Here is a 16669-nt window from a genome sequence, read left to right on the forward strand (position 1 = left end):
AATGTCTTGACAATCTATGATAGTCCATAAAGGCCTTTGTGTCCACGTGCCAGGAGGACTGCGGAACAAAGGGTAGAGGTTAAGACAGGTATGAGAAGGGACTACTGAGATAACATTAGACTTTAAAAAATATTGATAGCAAATCTGCCTATCTAGTGTACAAAAAACAGTCAGAATAGACATCGGCACAATTTTAACCTGATGATTCATGAAAATGGATTATTTTTTATGAGAAAAAGTTCAGTCATTTCCTTGTGAACACAAAGAAAATTAAGAGAAAATTTAAAGGTACTAAGGAAATGCAACACTAACTCTTATAATGTATTCCCTCTCAGTTAAACAGGCAAATCTCCCTAAAGACAAGTGTTTTTCAGCCTGAATATTTATCAGACTACATAACCTCTGTACCAACTGCATTTTGATTTTGTAACAGAACCTTTTCTATAAAAGCTAGTACAACAACTAGAAGTGAATATAAAATATTCCCCCTTTAAGCCTTTAACACATAAAAAGCTATATAACATATGCATTAATTAATAGTTTTATAAAAGTAATGCAGTTTTGGACTGTTAGAATCTGTATTTGTGGCGAAATAACCAGGCACAAGGATATCAAGCACACAATTTTCACTTAATCTGTTATTTTCTAGGTTTACCATTTAATTATTGCTGTACAATTCAACTGTAAGTATTTCAGTACTTGAAGCATGAGCTCTACAGAACAAGAAGCAGTTAGCTGTAGTACCAGGGCTTGTTTCTTCCAATTGCAGCGTCGAACAAGTGTCTTCTACGCATAGCGGCCCTGGGTTTGCAGTTGATCACCGTCAGGACCTTCATCCGATTCTTCTGTAGTAGTCTTCTCTTCGTTAGTAGCATGTAGACTTTCTTCGTTTTTATCCTCTTCTTCCAGTTGTAGCTCTTTCGAAATTAATTGTCTAGCTAATTTGATGTTCAGCCCCTCGTTGTAGTGAAGCTTTCTTTTCATTTCGAACTGCTGATGTTTTTCTTGAATGTCGACGAAGATTTTGCTGGTGTGCGCCCCGTGGCTCTCTGGCTCCACGACCTGATAGTTGGACTCCGACATATCAGTGACAGCTAATTTCAAGGCTAAGATGTCTAGGGTCATGACTTCTTTTGCTTCTAAATCACTCATTGCATCTTCCCCATCATCTTGCACACTGAGGTGCGGACTACTGGGCTCATTTGTCTTCATTAATTCATGATCTCTGTATGCTGGGCGGTATGTCGCCAGGATGTTCGATTCGTCCCACTTCTGGGACTTTTTTCTCTGCACCTCCTGGGTAGCCCCTCCGGACTGCTGGGTGGAGGCCGCCATCGAGGAAGCCGTGGAGCCTTTGTTCTTCAGGATCCCCTTGATGGGCCGGTGCTGCGAGGTGGTGGAGGCCGCCATGCTTGGGGAGTGAAGGGCCTCCGCTCGAGGGTTGGGCCGCCGCAGCCGCCCGCCGCAGCCGCCCGCCGCGCTCCAGTCTGAAGCTGCAGCGCGGTGTGTCTGGACCACGGCCCCAGCGCCCTAGCAGCCAGCCTCCCCAGGTCGTGGCGTCACAAAGGATGACACAAACAACGCCACAGTGGTCACCGCCGCTGTCATCGCCACCGTCATCACCGCCGTCATCACCTCCGTCACCGCCTCCGTCACCGTCTCGTGGCCCATGGTGCTGTCTTTATTTTTTTAATGGAGTAAGATAGGAAATATCCCTGAATTGCACGTGAACTGAGGGAGCACTGTTTTGCGAATTTCTAAATACCCTGTATGAGTACGGGGAGGCTGTGTAAAATGTATTTCTTACTGTGGGTCACTGTCAAAAAATTGAAAGCCACGGCTTTGGTTGGAAAAATTGAAGGCACAGGTGCTAGAAGGGGATGAACTTCTGCTCTTCCCTGCCGTTGCCATCCACACCTCACTCTCTCCTCACCTGCTGACACACAACCCCCGGTCCTTCTCTCCTGCTCTGCCTCTCAGTTATCGGCCCCATTATCCAGCCGCTTACACCAGCTGGGGACATGGCCATCAGCCCTTCATATTGCTCACTCTCCCAATCCAGCTCTCAGGTACTGGCCCAAATATTTCAAGACACTCTCCAATTCTCTCTCTTCTGCCACCAGTCTGTTTCAAGTCACCACTATCTCTTGTTGGGACTACAGCTACAGCCTTTGAACTGAAACCCCCATAACCCCTCCTGCTGCCTTCCAACCTCTTGTCTACCCTCTAGCCAGAGTGACCTTTTTAAAACACCCATCAAATCTTGTCACATCTTTCACATCCTGTAATGGCTGCCCATTTTCTTTAACATAAAGGCAAAAATCCAGAAGAGGCCAAAAAGCAGCTCTATGATCTGCTCAGGCGTACGCTGGAGCCTCCTTCCCCCAAATTTTCCCCACCCTACCTCCATTTTTCCATTCTGGTCTTTCAGTTCCAGGAGCATGCACCTTCCTTCCTGTCCTAGAGTCTTTTTCTGGGTTCTTCCCACAGCCTGGAATGTCCCTTCAGATTTCAGCTCAATCATTACTGCCTTCCAGGGGCCTGTTTCCTGACCCCCAAAGCAGATAGGTCTTCCTGTGCTTATGGCCTCTCCTGTCCTCCTTGGCAACACCCAGAGTTGTTGCAATTATCTCTGTGTACACTAGATGGTAAACTCCCAGAGATAAAGGAAGGTATCTGTTTTGCTCACTGTTATCTCCAGCTTTGCATCTTCACAACATGATGCTGTACCTGGCACATAGTAGGTATTACAAAAGTAGTTATTGAATGAATAATACCTGATAGGTGACAGGGAACTGGAGAATGAGACGTGTGAGTGGAGAAAAAGGGCGCCCCAGAGCCTTTACAGTCAGTTACAATTGTCCAATCAATCACGTGGGGAAAACACCCCAGATGTGGAATTTGGGGGCTGTTATAGGAGTGACTTTGGAACATTTTGTCCTTAACAGGCCTCCTATTTCACAGGCAGCAACATTTTTCTAAAAAACAAAAAGGAAATTAAGATCCAGCTTCACATTTTCCCCTCCACGTAGCATTCGCGAGATTTTTTTTCCTTCTGATAACATTTTGCTTCCTCTTCTCTCCCTCAAGGTCTTTCTGCATTTTAGAACACAAAAGCAAAAGCATGAAAGAACCATAAAACTTTTACAAGGGTCTTAAGCACCTTAAGTTCAAGTTGTCCTGTATTCTCCAAAGTCCTACTAACTTCAGGAACTCGGCAATCACTTTAAAACCGTGTTATTCATCTCAGAAAAAGAATTTCCCGATACCGTACTCTTTGAAAAGAAAAAGTATTGTGTGGTGAGGGCTTTCAGGAATTCAAAAGCTCATATTCAAGGCTATAGGAAAAACCTCTGGTATGTGAGGGGGAAGAAAACAACCTTCATTATTCAGAAATACTCTAGGCTACTCTTTTAAAAAGCCTAACTGAAAGGCAGCCCAGACCAGCACAAACGCAATTTGTCCTCCTGGCTGGTAGGCACAGTGGGCTTCTGCATGTTTAGCTGTAAACAGGATGTTAAGGGAGAGGCTGATTCCACTGCATCGGGATTTTGCCTTTGTGTGTACACAGCACCCACCCCCACATACTGCGATCTGAATATACAAGCTGCTCAATATATAATGAGTCAGCGATGCAGCGGTTCTTGCATTTTCTGGAACTCATCATTCAGTAGCACAATGGCAGTTCCTGCTAGGGCAGGGGCACTGTGATTGTGACGTATTACATGGGCCACAAACAAAATCAATTGAAGAATGAAAGCACCACACATTACATATTCCAGTTGCACGTTATTTAAAAGTAATTCCTTTCCTTCTACCTGTTGCTAATTATCTGCTTAATGAAAGTCGCCCTAAGGAAATTCCAAATTTTGAGTTCTTGTCATCAGGCCAAAAATTCTCGATCTAGTCAACACTACCGTAATCCTAAAAGTTAGAAAAGATCAGCAGTCTTTTCAACATTCCTCTTTACATGATTCGCTAGTTCTTATCCTGGGACAAGGACCGAGCAGACATGTCTAAGGTTCCATCACACACATACACAACCCCAGGGCTGACTAAAACTTTCCCGGTCAATTACACATTATATGAAATTTAGATACAGGCCTAGAAAGTCCTTCTTTCAACAAATATTTAGTGGTCAGCTCCTGTATTTCCAGTAGGAGAACCTTCATTTCAAATGCACAAAAGGAGAAGTTGTGCTTCCGTGATCTTCAATGGGTTAATATTTGTTAAATACATCTAAATATGCATGCTGTTCTGTCATCACAGTTTACAAATACATTTAAAAATATTATAGGTATTTAAAATGTCATTTAAATCCTCTGCTGTTTGCACAGAGTCAGAGTACTCTACGGAGCACTGCTTGTTAATGGTGGCAGTAGGTCACGCCACAGCTTCAATTCTTCCACTGAGAATCACCTCCCTTTTGTGGAGACAGTCTCCAAATGCCATAAGTACAGGAGTTGGTTCAAAGTGAACCAAGCCAGGGACAAAGAAATTCTCAACCAAAGGTGGGAACACCTAAGAAACCAAGAGTTACCAAAAACTAGGAAGGTATCCCAGAGGTCCCACTGGGTGCCATTAGTGAGAGATTAGTGAAACACTGAGAAGGCAGTGGGCTATTTTTTGGGACTAATCGTGCCATCAGAAGTGGAGATTAATTCTAGTTCAGCTATGTGGTTTCTGAAGTCATGCATCAATCTAACCAAGAATTGTCCACAGTACTGGGAGAATTATGTTAGATACTGTGTCATATAAAAATAAAAGTGCTATTTGGTTTTGAATCGATGTTTTTGTCCAATCTCTCTCTTTCATGTTCCAACCCCAAATTTCTGACATTCTGCGAAATATCCCTATCTTACCTTAGCAGCCAACCCTGAGACAAGGATTCAAGTGCAAGTAGTTTACTTGGGTGGAGATTTCCAGAAAACACTGGTAGGGGAGTCGGGAAGTGAGACAGGGAAGGGCAGGAGGCAAAGGGTGCATCACCAAAGCAATTCATACTGTGGGCAACTAGAGCTTAATGCTCCTAGAAACTCTAGGAGTCAATGTAGAAGACTTGCCTCCATGGCCCTTCCCCTCTCCATGGGTGAAGGAGCTAGAGTATATTTAGACGTCAATTGCTGCCGTCTTTTCTTTAGGCCTGCTGGGAGTTGGAAGCGGCATTGATTCCCTAGCATTCTAGGTTCCTGCATCAGGAGTGGATGGGCAACTTGCTGATTCATCTGCATTTTGGTTTCTTCGCTTCCCTCTTTCACAAATCCTCTCCTGCTACCCTGCTCCCTGGGATCATAGTCCCGAATGAAACTCTTTTTCTCCAGCTCTGTTTTTGCAGGTAGAAACAAGACTAAGACAACGTTTGTGTATTTTAACTTGAGTTCTCCCACACCCAACATAATAATTGGCACATGTGCATACTCTGTGGCACATGACCATATTTTTGTAAAGTGGGCAGATGAACTGAGGGAAGTGGACAAAAATCTTTTGAAAGGAGGAGCTTGACAATGGGTGCAGATCTAGAGAGGTTCAGTGAGGCAATGGTTTTCCATCTTTTTCATTATAAGTTTTAAAGCTGTAAAACATTGTTTCCCAAAATGAAATATTATATAGAACTCTAGGATTAATATCAATAAAATTGGAGCAAAGAAGTAATGGAATTGATCTGAGTGAAGCTGGGGTAGCCAGAGTTCTTTCTGTTTGGCACCTCAGAGGTAGCTCCTGAGGCATCGCGGGGACCTGAGGAGGGAGGCCAATTTGAAACCACTGCGAGAGAGAGTCATAACCCAAAGCAAGAGTGTTTGGTTATCCCAAGTATCAATTTTCTGCGTGGTCACTTGTTTTGAGAATGGGGGTGAAGAGATTTTCTACTGTGGTAATTCAGACAAGCCCGTTCATTGAGTGCAGGTCGCAAAGGAGACAGGACGGCAGTGAGAATTTCTAATGTTACATAGTAAACATCAACGTTGCCCCCCTCTAAGGGGATAATCTGGTTTTGGAATGTTAAATGAAGAAAAGCATCATCAGTGGGAATATCTTCCAGGAGTTAAGCATAAAGTAATGCCAAAGATGTCAGAGAACAGGCCTTGAAGGGATTGGCTGAGGAGTTTGTAGTAGAGGAGCGTTCTTCCTGCTCCCTAAAGCACGCTAAGATGTTTCATGGTTAGGAAAATGAAAGGGTGCTCATCCTCTTGCTCTTGACCCTGCCTGGTCAGGGAAGGAGCTACTGATAACATAGAATGTGTATAGAAACATTATAAAGTTGCATTCCAGAAAGTATTATTTTGGCTTAGATGGAAAGGCATACCATCCAAGCTCATCATTGCCTAGCTGAGATGACTGAGGACCAGAATGATATGGTGACTTGCCCAGGGTCACACAGGTAGTTAGTGGCACAGCCAGCACTAAAAATCCAGGGCTTCTGGATTTCTGGGTCTGCTATGGCAGTGCACTTTCCTATCACTGCATGCCCCCTCCAGAAGTGGTGGGAGTCAGTGGTCCCAGCATCTGTCTCACGTTCGAATCAGATATCTACACAGGTTAAATAAAGTCGCCTTCTCATCTCTGCCTCCTTGGCCTGCGTCATTCTCGAGTGGCACTAGCACTTCAAAAGAAGAAAAAGGAAATCTGTAAAACCACCATTTTCAGAAAGATTAAAAACCTGAACCTTGTGTCTTCTGAACAGCAAGTTAAAATATGAGGTGCAAGTTCAGCTTGAGGGACAAGTGGAAAAGTTTTTTGGGTAAGCAATCAATAGGCCAGCTGACCAAGTTTTCTAGTTCTGGATGAGCCATAGTCAAATTAGAAAAGCAATAATGTGATCCAGGGCAGCAAAATTCAATTTTGCCAACAACACTGAAATTCCTTGAGGCAGCCCTTTAAAGATGACATTATAGACAGGATTATTTCCCATGTGTACAAATATGGCTGGGGAGAAAAATACACACACAGAGATATAAACCCAATGTGTGATCCATTCTATTCTGAAAACAAATTTTCTTGTTATTATATATCTATACTTTTTAGAAAGAGCATTATAAAAACAGCAAGAGAGTGTAATAGAAAAAGAAATGAAACGCTGCAAGTCTTTTTTATGATGTTTCACGCACAAAAAGAAAAATAACTCACAGAATCGTCAGATTTCTTAGAAGACGCAGTAAATATATTGTTAGCATCCCCATGACTCACTAACAAGATGTTGTCTGCAGGGAGGTGGGGCAGGAAAGCTGTCACCAAATTCTAGTCAATGATTTATAGTATTTGTGACTACCACATGCAAAGAGTGTCAGCTGGCAATTTATTCTGGCTGATGTAACCCGACAGAGTCTTCTTCTGACAACCAGTCCAGTAAGTAAGGTTAACACATTTCAGCTCTAATAAACAGAAGTAAACCTAGCAGTGGAGTTTGGTTCTCTCTTAGTCGTGCATATGTGTTCGTTGTGTTTAAACAGGGCCAGCAAAACAGTTTATGGCAGCCATTCAGACACTCTGACAGAAAGGAGGGAGTCAAAGACAGTAGAACAGAGCCAGCCCTGATGGCCCGGTGGTTAAAGTTGGGCACTCACAGCTTCAACAGCCTGGGTTTGCTTCCAGGTCTCAGAACCACATGACCCATCTGTCAGTGGCCGTGCTGTGGTGGTGGCTCACATAGAAGAATAGAATTAGGATGACTTATAACTTGGATAAACAGCTATGTACTGGGGCTGTGGGAAGGAGAAAAAAAAGAGGAAGATTGGCAACGCAGGTTAGCTCAGGGTGAATCTTTCCCCAAAACAGTGAGAGTAGAACAGTTGTGGTCAAACTACAGTGTGCATCAGAATCCCCTGGAGGGCTTGTTAAAACACAGAGTATGGGCCCCATCCCAGAGCATCTGATTCAGTAGGGGTGGGGTGGACCAAGTCCAAGAATTTGGATTTCTAGCAAGTTCCCAGTGATGCTGATGGTGTTGGTCCAGGGGACGCATTGAGAACCACTGGAATAGAACGTGGCCCTGCCCCGTTCAGCAGGTGACTCAGACAAATCCAGGTTCACAGCTGGAGACAATACTGTCTACTCTCAGGAAAGGTAAGCAAGCACAAAAGGGAATACAGAGGGAGAGGAATTCATTTGGCCAGAGATGGACTGGGAAGCCCTTATATAGTAGGTGTTTTTTGAACTAGGCACTGAGGTGGAACAGAGTCCGGGAAGGGGACTTAAGGCAGAGGATGGTGGAGGTGGCCTGTGGCAGATGAGAACAAATGGTCTTTGGGATTTATCCGTAACATGCTGCAGCGGGAGGCTGGCTACTCTCTATAACTATATACAAGAAGGGGCCCATTACTCTTTGTTTAATCAAACATTCACCATGACTACTTGAGGTGATCGTACATGTAGAAAGAAAAGTAAAAGAAGGAGTTGATAGGGTGAGTTCCCTGGCATCCCATCCAGTTGATTCTCCACTGTTGTCTGCACCTTGTCAGTGCAAACCAGAGTCTCATGAATAATTATTCCTCAAAGGCAGAGTAAATTTCTCTTAGCTGGTAGTTTTCCCCAGGGAATTGTCATAGTAACAGGTTAGGTAGACCTAGACATACTTAATAGGATAGTGGGTTGATGGTATTTTTGGCATCTGATAGTGGTTGCAGGATATATTCTTTTGGACGGTACAACCTTCTTGGCACCCTTGAAATCTCATCTCACTGATGGTTCCCTGTAGGTAAGGCTGGCCATATTTGTTCAAGCACGCTCCATCCAACAGTGCATGTCAGTGGCTCTCATGGTCCAGTTTTTACTAGGACACTGATTAGTGCTAGATGGAAAGTACATCACACGTAGGGATCATGTTTCTGATGTCCTATGTGCCCCCTACAGCTCCTAATGCACACAGTAAGGGCTGGATAAATGCTCTTATTAGTAAGTAGCAAGGATCAATGCAGACACACCCATCAGAAAGTCATTGTTTGGGGCTGTTCCAGCTGATAGCTGCCTTAGCCCTAATAGAAAATCTTCCCACAGTGGATAAACATAACTCTTCAGGGATTAGCCCCCATCTCAATGTAAAACGGTCACTTTAGATAACTGTGCTCAAAATGATATGTTTTATGGTCAGGTTTTTTTGAGAAATATGCATTTAAAATAAGACAAAACAGAATATTGCTTCATAGCTCAGGCAATATATCTCTGTCTCTATTGTGTAAGTCTTATTAGGGTCAGTTGTACCCTGAATTATTCCATTTCCCATTTCTCTGTGCCATTATACTTCCAGATATTTGAGAAATAAAGCCCCTCTTTTTTCATTTTGCTTTTTTTATGGGGAAGTATTGAGTATGACAGTTCCTGTCATCACTTAATGAGAAATGGTTCTTGGGCCGCTTATGACTATTATTAAGACGATGTTTTCTCCTCTGAGTATCAACAAGAAACTGAGATGCATGGGCTCCAAAACAAAACAATGAATGATTAAAGAGAAGACAATAGCCAAAGAAAAATATCAGGTCTATGAATTTAGGCTTGGGCTGGTAACATTTTGAAAGGCGTATTGAAAAGTTTCCTTTAGAGAAAAACAAAGAAAAGCAAAGAGACATGAGGGAAGTGAGATTCAGTCTATCGGGAGGTTTATTACTTTTCAGTAGGCTTCTTGCATTAGTGACCCAACCTTCCCACAAGGAAAAAAGTCCCTCCCATTGTCTGTTCATCAAGGAACCTGTAGTAGAGAAAGTCATTCCAGATCGGTTCTGAACTACAGGATGAAAATCATTGGTATGACATGCATGCATACATAATGCATTGCTGCGAAATTGATCCCTGGTATCACACTGCAGACATGAAGTAACGTATTAGAAAACCACCGTAAAGTATTGAATACTTACAAACACCGTTTTTCTTTTTTGACAGTATAATGAAAAGCTTCGAAGCACTCTTGTCTTTCAAATTATAGTGCCATTTTGTTTTTATGGTTTTATTTCCCAATAGATCTTTAGATATGTGCCAAGAGTCATGGGGATGAGGATGGGTACGAAGATGAAATCACTAACTCGAAACTGTCGCAACTAATGCTCGGAGTCTTGAAAGTTGGAGCAGATGCCTGAGTTATGAATTGCAATTTTGTGTGGAAACAATCTGTCAGCAATTGAATGCTGAGTAGCAACTGTTCTCTAGAAAATAGCTTGTCTCCTTTGGTAGCAGGGCTATGCTTGAAGGATGAAAGGTCGTCCGAAATTTTGGAGGCATGCAAGCAGGGATATAGGGCTAGTTTTTATTGCAGGTGCTGACACCATAGCTGGTCCTGTCATTTTTACCTAGATTCCTAAAATCTCTGAGTTGGAAGGTACTCAACATTTATCCAGGCCTGTGCTCCTCAAATTTTAATGTGCTTATGATTCATCTGGAGATCTTGTTAAAATGCAGATTTTGATTCAGCAGTTCTGGAGGAAGGGCCTGAGATTCTGCTGGTCTAACAGGCTGCCAGGTAAGGCCAATGCTGCTGGTCTGTGGAGCACATTTTGAGTAGCAAGGTCTCAGACCAGTTTTGCTTGTTTTTTTACCTATAGTTTTCAGACATTCTAGTATTTTGTAATTATGTCACAGGTAATTGTTACCAGTGCTAGTTAAATCACCAAGATTTTTCTTTCCCATTGTAACTATGAGTAGCTCTATCTATTGCATAGTGTATTTCAATCTCTATTTCTAGCTCTGTCTTGATTTATACCTATGTCTATGAATGAAAGTAATTTAAGGTTATCCCCATAATAGAATTACTCTCCTTGACATCTAGTTTCTGACATGCTATCCTTAGTGGAGGAGAAAAATGTAGATTCCTGCTGGGGAATTACACATAGGCCTGGTTATGCCTTTGGGAATGTGTTACACATGTGAATGTCATCTTCCATGAGTGGAGAAATGATTGAGAATTGCCAGCTAGTCTAGTTCAGTCTTTCAACTGGTGATTTGAAAAGCAGATCACATTAAACCCTAAACAACTCTGTATTGGATTTTTTTAATTTACAAAAATAATACATTTCCATTCAACAAACGTACACAGTAAATATCTGAGCAAAGTAAGAAGTAATCAACTCCATATATTCCCTCCAACCTTCTGTTAACTGCTGTGTATACTTCTTGATAGAGTTTTTGTATAGTTATGTAAACATATTTTTTAAAAATAAAGTGTATCAATTGCTGTGTAATTTGCTGTTCTTATTTAATATTTTGGAAACAACTATATCAGGTCTATTAGAAAAATGTAACCAAGCATTTTCTTATTTAACATTTTATTCGCTTAAAATAATTTTCTTGGGCTTAATTCCACTTTTGTGATCCACAAACTACTTTCATTAAGAGGAAAATGAATAGCAACCAAAGGGTTTTCCCAGGACACTAGAATATAAGTTCCATGAATGCTAAGATCTTTGTCTGGATGAGACGTATCCCAAAATCCTACAAAGGAGCCTGATATTTAGTAAGTGTTTGATAATTAGGTATTTAATGAATCAATGACAGCCAGTGTCAGGACAACTGGGAGGTGAGTGGGGAGGTCAGGATAGGCTGTCAAGGGAAGGGGCTGAGGCATGCCATGCATCTATTAATTTTTACCCTTGACATCATCCAGTAAGAAACAACACATTAGTTGTATAAATTGTATCTGTGTCTAAATTTTTTTTTAATTGTTGGTCACATAACAAAATGGTTCTTCTTCATCTTAGCATTGTGAAAACATGGATGTGCATTTTATTTGCCTTTTTAATATACTAAGATTACCCTAAGGAGATTAGTTAATTTAAAAAGCTGAATAACACTATATAATTGATTAATCAAATTCTATCATGCAATTTATTGATATTCTCTTCCCTAATAGTCATATATATACATATAATATATACATATATATACATATACACATATACATATATGACTTATAAGCATATATATATATATGTTTATACAAAGGCTTTTCCCCCAGTTCTTTCCAATCTTCAGAAAACGTTCATTCATTCATTGAACAAATATTTCTATCCTTAGCACCAGCACCTAGGGGACACGTACAGTGATCTCGGCGGTAGAATTAGGATGTGAGGATAGTATGGATGAAATTCCAATATAACGAGGACCCTCATCCTTAGCACAGTACTATTCCTTAGGATGCTGGAAATCTTCACAGTCACTCAGTCATTATCATGTTCAACCTCCAAGTAAAAGAAATCTGGTTATATATTTTGTGAATCCAGAGGAAAACAAACTTGGCCATATTTTGTGTTGTGCTGATAACCCTTAAGTTGTACTCTTCCATGGCCTTTAGCTCCATCTGGGGATAAAAAACTCATCAAGTCATGTGGTTTTCAGATGATCTAGCACATCTAGAATTTTGAAGTTGTTATACAAAGAAGAGAACAAAGACTCTTTCCTTTAGGGGAATTAGTTATAAAGATTCACTCAAGCTTTGAACTTGTTTGTATGCAATTCTACACCTTTTAAGATGCAAATCATCTTGTCAGCTAAACCAGAGGAGATCTGTTGAAAAAATACTGTGGACTTTGGCAGTTTAATAAAAGGCCCATTTTCAAAACATTGCCTTATGCAGTGTAGGTCATGTCAGGTGATCTCATTTGATGCTACTTGGAGTTAATGAAGGGGCAATCAGTTCTGACAAATGGTGTTGCAATCTAATAAAGAAAACACAGGAAGGATGGAGGAGGCCAGTTTTTCCTCCTCTTTTCTGTAGCTTAGAATCATCGTGAACCCAAACAAATTACTTAAGCACTTTGAGCCTCGATTTCCTCATGTACAAACAGAATAAATCTTCACGGGGTTGTAGAAAGGATCAGCTGAGATAATATGTGGAATATTGTGTTAGCGCCTGGCACACAGGCAGTGGTTCACAAGGTTAACTAGTATTATTACTGATAAGAATAGAACATAGTAATTCCAAATGTGGAAGTATTTGTATTAGTTTGTCTTATTGTAAATTTCTTATGCTTCACTATTGGAGAAAGGTCCAACCGACACGTGGACTCAGCTTTCTACTCTCATTTGGCCAGCACTATAGTTTGCTTTTAAACTTTTGTTTTGGCTGGAACTTGAGTGCCAGAAAACCTGAAGGAGAAGAACAGAGGAGAAAGAATATTATTTTAAAATTGCAGTCCAGCTTGAACCTATTTGGCCAGATTAGTCCAGAGTGGTGCTGAAGACATCTTTTACCCTCTCATCGGCCTGAGATGAGCTGTCAGGAATTGATTTCCCCATTCCACTTTAACAACCCCATTCTGCGTCATTATGGTTTCTTGGTTAAGTACTTCTGAAACACATATTCTTTAATTGACAGATTATTTCAGCTCCTTCACAGCCATTTCCATCTATTATGCTGAGCAATCTTAGTATTCAACTGTCATTAAATTAATATGTATATATGCAGTAGAAACTGATATCAAGAAATGTTACTGCACTAAGGCTTATGATAGAAAAGGAAATATTTCAAATCTGTCGTAGTATGACTGTGTGGTTATAAGGCATGGCATTTTTGGTATATAATTAGTAGTCATAAGCTTGCAGCTCCTAAAATAACACGAATTGTTAGTCTTGTTATTGTCCCCCATTATTAGTCCCTCATTATTATAGGTATTGTAGGAGATGAATGAACTGGCCTTCAGTTCATTCTCTCTAGTCTTTCTTGATAGGTCTATACACTAACCTGAAATAAGCAAAGAAAGAAACAAACAAATACAACCATGTACAGTAGAAATCAGATCACTTCTATCCCTTCTAACACCCATTTTCTAGGTAGGAGCCAGAGTGATCTTTTCAAAAAGTAAATCAGACCATGTTATTCCCTGGCTCAAAAGCCTTTATTGTCTTTCCAATTGAATCTAAAAGAAAGAATCTGAATTTCTTCCTCGACAGGTGGTGTATTTTGGGGGCCCTGCCTCCTCCTCTCTGTTCTCATCTTCCACTGTCTCCCCTTGATCACCATCTTGCTGTTCCTCTAAATGCACAGTTTGCTTCAGCCTTGAGGACTTTGCACTTACTGTTCTGTTTAGAGCACTCTGTTCCTAATTTTTTGCATTGCAAGACTTTCAGGTCTCAGTCCAAAGGCTACTTCCTCAATGAGGCCTTCCTTTGCCACCCACGCTAAATTAGCACCCTGACTCTCCAAGCACTCTTACCCTTCTGTTTATTATTATTATTCATCACCACCCTAAATTATCTTCATCTCTGTTTTCTCATTTTCTGTCTATCTTTTCCCAGTAGCATGAAGGCAGGACCTTATGCATCTTATTCATTGGTATATTCCCAGTGCCTGCATCAGTACCAGGCACAGAGTATGCACTCAATAAATATTTGGATGAATCATATGGTGATGCCTCAGAGAGGTGGCATGTCTCTCTTAGGTGCTGATAAAGCGTGTTATCACCTAAAGGCAGGTTCTCGTTCAAGCTCTGCATTTATTTAGCTGTGCCATCTTAGACAAATTATCCACATTGCTGAGGTGTACTTGATTCATCATTAAAATGAGGAGAAGGATATAGCAGAGTCTTTCAAACTGGAACCAAAAAATTAATAATGGTTACTCTCTGTTTTGTTGTTGTTGTTGAGGAAGATTGTCCCTGAGCTAACATGTATGCCAATCTTCCTCTATTTTGTATATAGGACGCCGCCACAGCATGGCTTGATGAGTGGTGTGTAGGTCCAGGCCTGGGATCCCAAACTGTGAACCCCAGGCCACTGAAGCAGAGTGCATGAACTTAACCTTTATGCCACTGGGCCAGCCTCGATACTCTCTATTTTTAATATTTCAAAAAGGCAGATGAAAATCTGACATTTTATCCATTTTATATTTGTAGAGAACAAATGCAATACCAACTTTTTGGCTTTGTCTAGAATTCTATTAGTTCAGAATAGCTAGCGGTTTTATGTCCTTTATATATAAAAAGAGTGGACAAGTCAAGGATAATTTAGTTTTCTAGTAAAAAGTTTTCAAATGGGAAAATAAAAGAATGGGTTACTGTTGATCAACACTGAAGGAAGAGTTGGAGGAAATGCGCTCTAAGTGTCTTATCAGCTTCAAAATTCTTTGATTCTTAGTGTAGAACTCAGAATTGCTAGTTGCAAGCAACAGAGTCCATTCCAGCCAGTTACTGCAGAAGGGGGGTAAATAAAGAATGGCAGGTGCCTCACAGAATCTCCAAGGCAGCAGGTAGCAATGATTAAACACACCTTTGGATTGCAAAATAGTGATACTCTAACTCTATCATTGTCGGATTGAATTTTTACATGGAATTTCTTTGTTAAAGTATATAAATTATTTATATCCATAGATAATACCAAATTTATACCCACAAGTCATAAGACCAACAAGGAATTGGAGAGGAGGCCCTTTCCCTCACATCCATGCCAAGAGCCAAGGCATTGGTGGATTGTTAACCAGTCATCTGTTTAAGACCATGTTGAGACACCTCATTCCTCTCTGCATGGCCCCTACACAGCCATTTGATTTGCTAGATTTTGTTTCCACTCTGGGAACCCAAACAGACATTTAGAGTATAAATCCCTTTGCCCTTTGGTCTTCCAGCTTCCCACGGAATCTTTCCAACTCCCCAAGACACTAACCCAAAAAGAAAGGTCAAGAATTATTTCTCTCTCTGGAAATCACATGCTTCTGAGCTCCTTGTTTCCCCTCTGTCTCTCCTTCTTTCCCTTATCTGAGGAAATACTTCTCCAACCTCAGTAGGAGTGGTGATCCACTGTCATTCACATGATTCTTCCAAACATTGTCTATGCCCCAGGTCTGTTCTAATTTCCTTAAAACAGAAGTCACAGTATTGAGGCCAAGAGGCCAAATTTGATCATAGGTTAGTTTTGTTTGTCTGGATAGTATTTTTTAAAAAATTTAAATCTGAAAGCTTTTAGATGGGCCAAATATTTTTTGACCCAGAAAACATTTTGTCACAGAAATGAACAAAACCCTCCATAAGTGTTCAAATTTTTTCTTCACTTGAGCATTGTCTTTGACCAATTGGCAATTATTAGAACCTTCTTCAAAGCTCAACACTAGGCTTTCCTCTCTTTTCCTCTTTACTCTCCCCCTGGGCCACTTCATCCATGCTCAAGGCTCTAATCCTCATCTATATGCAGTGATTTTCAAACTTTTATCTCTGACTCAGATCTTTGATTTTCAGCCTTTATTTGACATCTCTACTTCCACGTCTTAAATATTTTCAAGTTCAACAATATCAAAGTCAAAGTGATGATCACTCTTCCCTGGTCATCTTCCATTATGCCCTATTTCAGTGAATGGTACCATAGTCCTCCTGGTAGCGTAAAATCAAGCAAAAGAAAACAAACATCAACAAAAAAGGCTGGAGTCACTCTTGACACCTTTCTCCTCTTCATCCCCTGTATGCTATCTATCAATCCTCACTATTGCCAACTCCTTTATAATGCTACCTCAAAAACATAATGAGTCTGTACGCTCATCTCTACTTATACCATGACCTCTTCAGTTCAAGCTACCATTACCTCTTGCTTGAACAGTCTCCTAAGCGATCTCCTTGCATCCGTTTCTTTCCCTCTAATTAATTTTCCACCAAGGAGACTAAGCAAGCTTTTCAAAATGCAAGTCTGATCATGTTAGTCAAGCCTCCTCTTTCCCAAGTACTCCAAACAGTAGAAAGACTTTCTGTAATTTTTAAGATGAAGATCA

At 40.9% G+C, this 16669-nt stretch overlaps 1 protein-coding gene across 1 annotated transcript; it reads right to left on the reverse strand.

The window, feature by feature from the left end:
• Nucleotides 1-560: 560 nt before the first annotated feature.
• Nucleotides 561-1558, reverse strand: PPP1R2C (PPP1R2C family member C). Its single transcript, XM_001491737.5, has one exon. The coding sequence runs from the start codon at nucleotides 1408-1410 to the stop codon at nucleotides 787-789; it is 624 nt and encodes a 207-aa protein (XP_001491787.3). The 5' UTR covers nucleotides 1411-1558; the 3' UTR covers nucleotides 561-786.
• Nucleotides 1559-16669: the final 15111 nt, after the last annotated feature.

This window comes from Equus caballus, chromosome X (assembly GCF_041296265.1).
Source record: "Equus caballus isolate H_3958 breed thoroughbred chromosome X, TB-T2T, whole genome shotgun sequence".
Classification (NCBI taxonomy): Eukaryota; Metazoa; Chordata; class Mammalia; order Perissodactyla; family Equidae; genus Equus; species Equus caballus.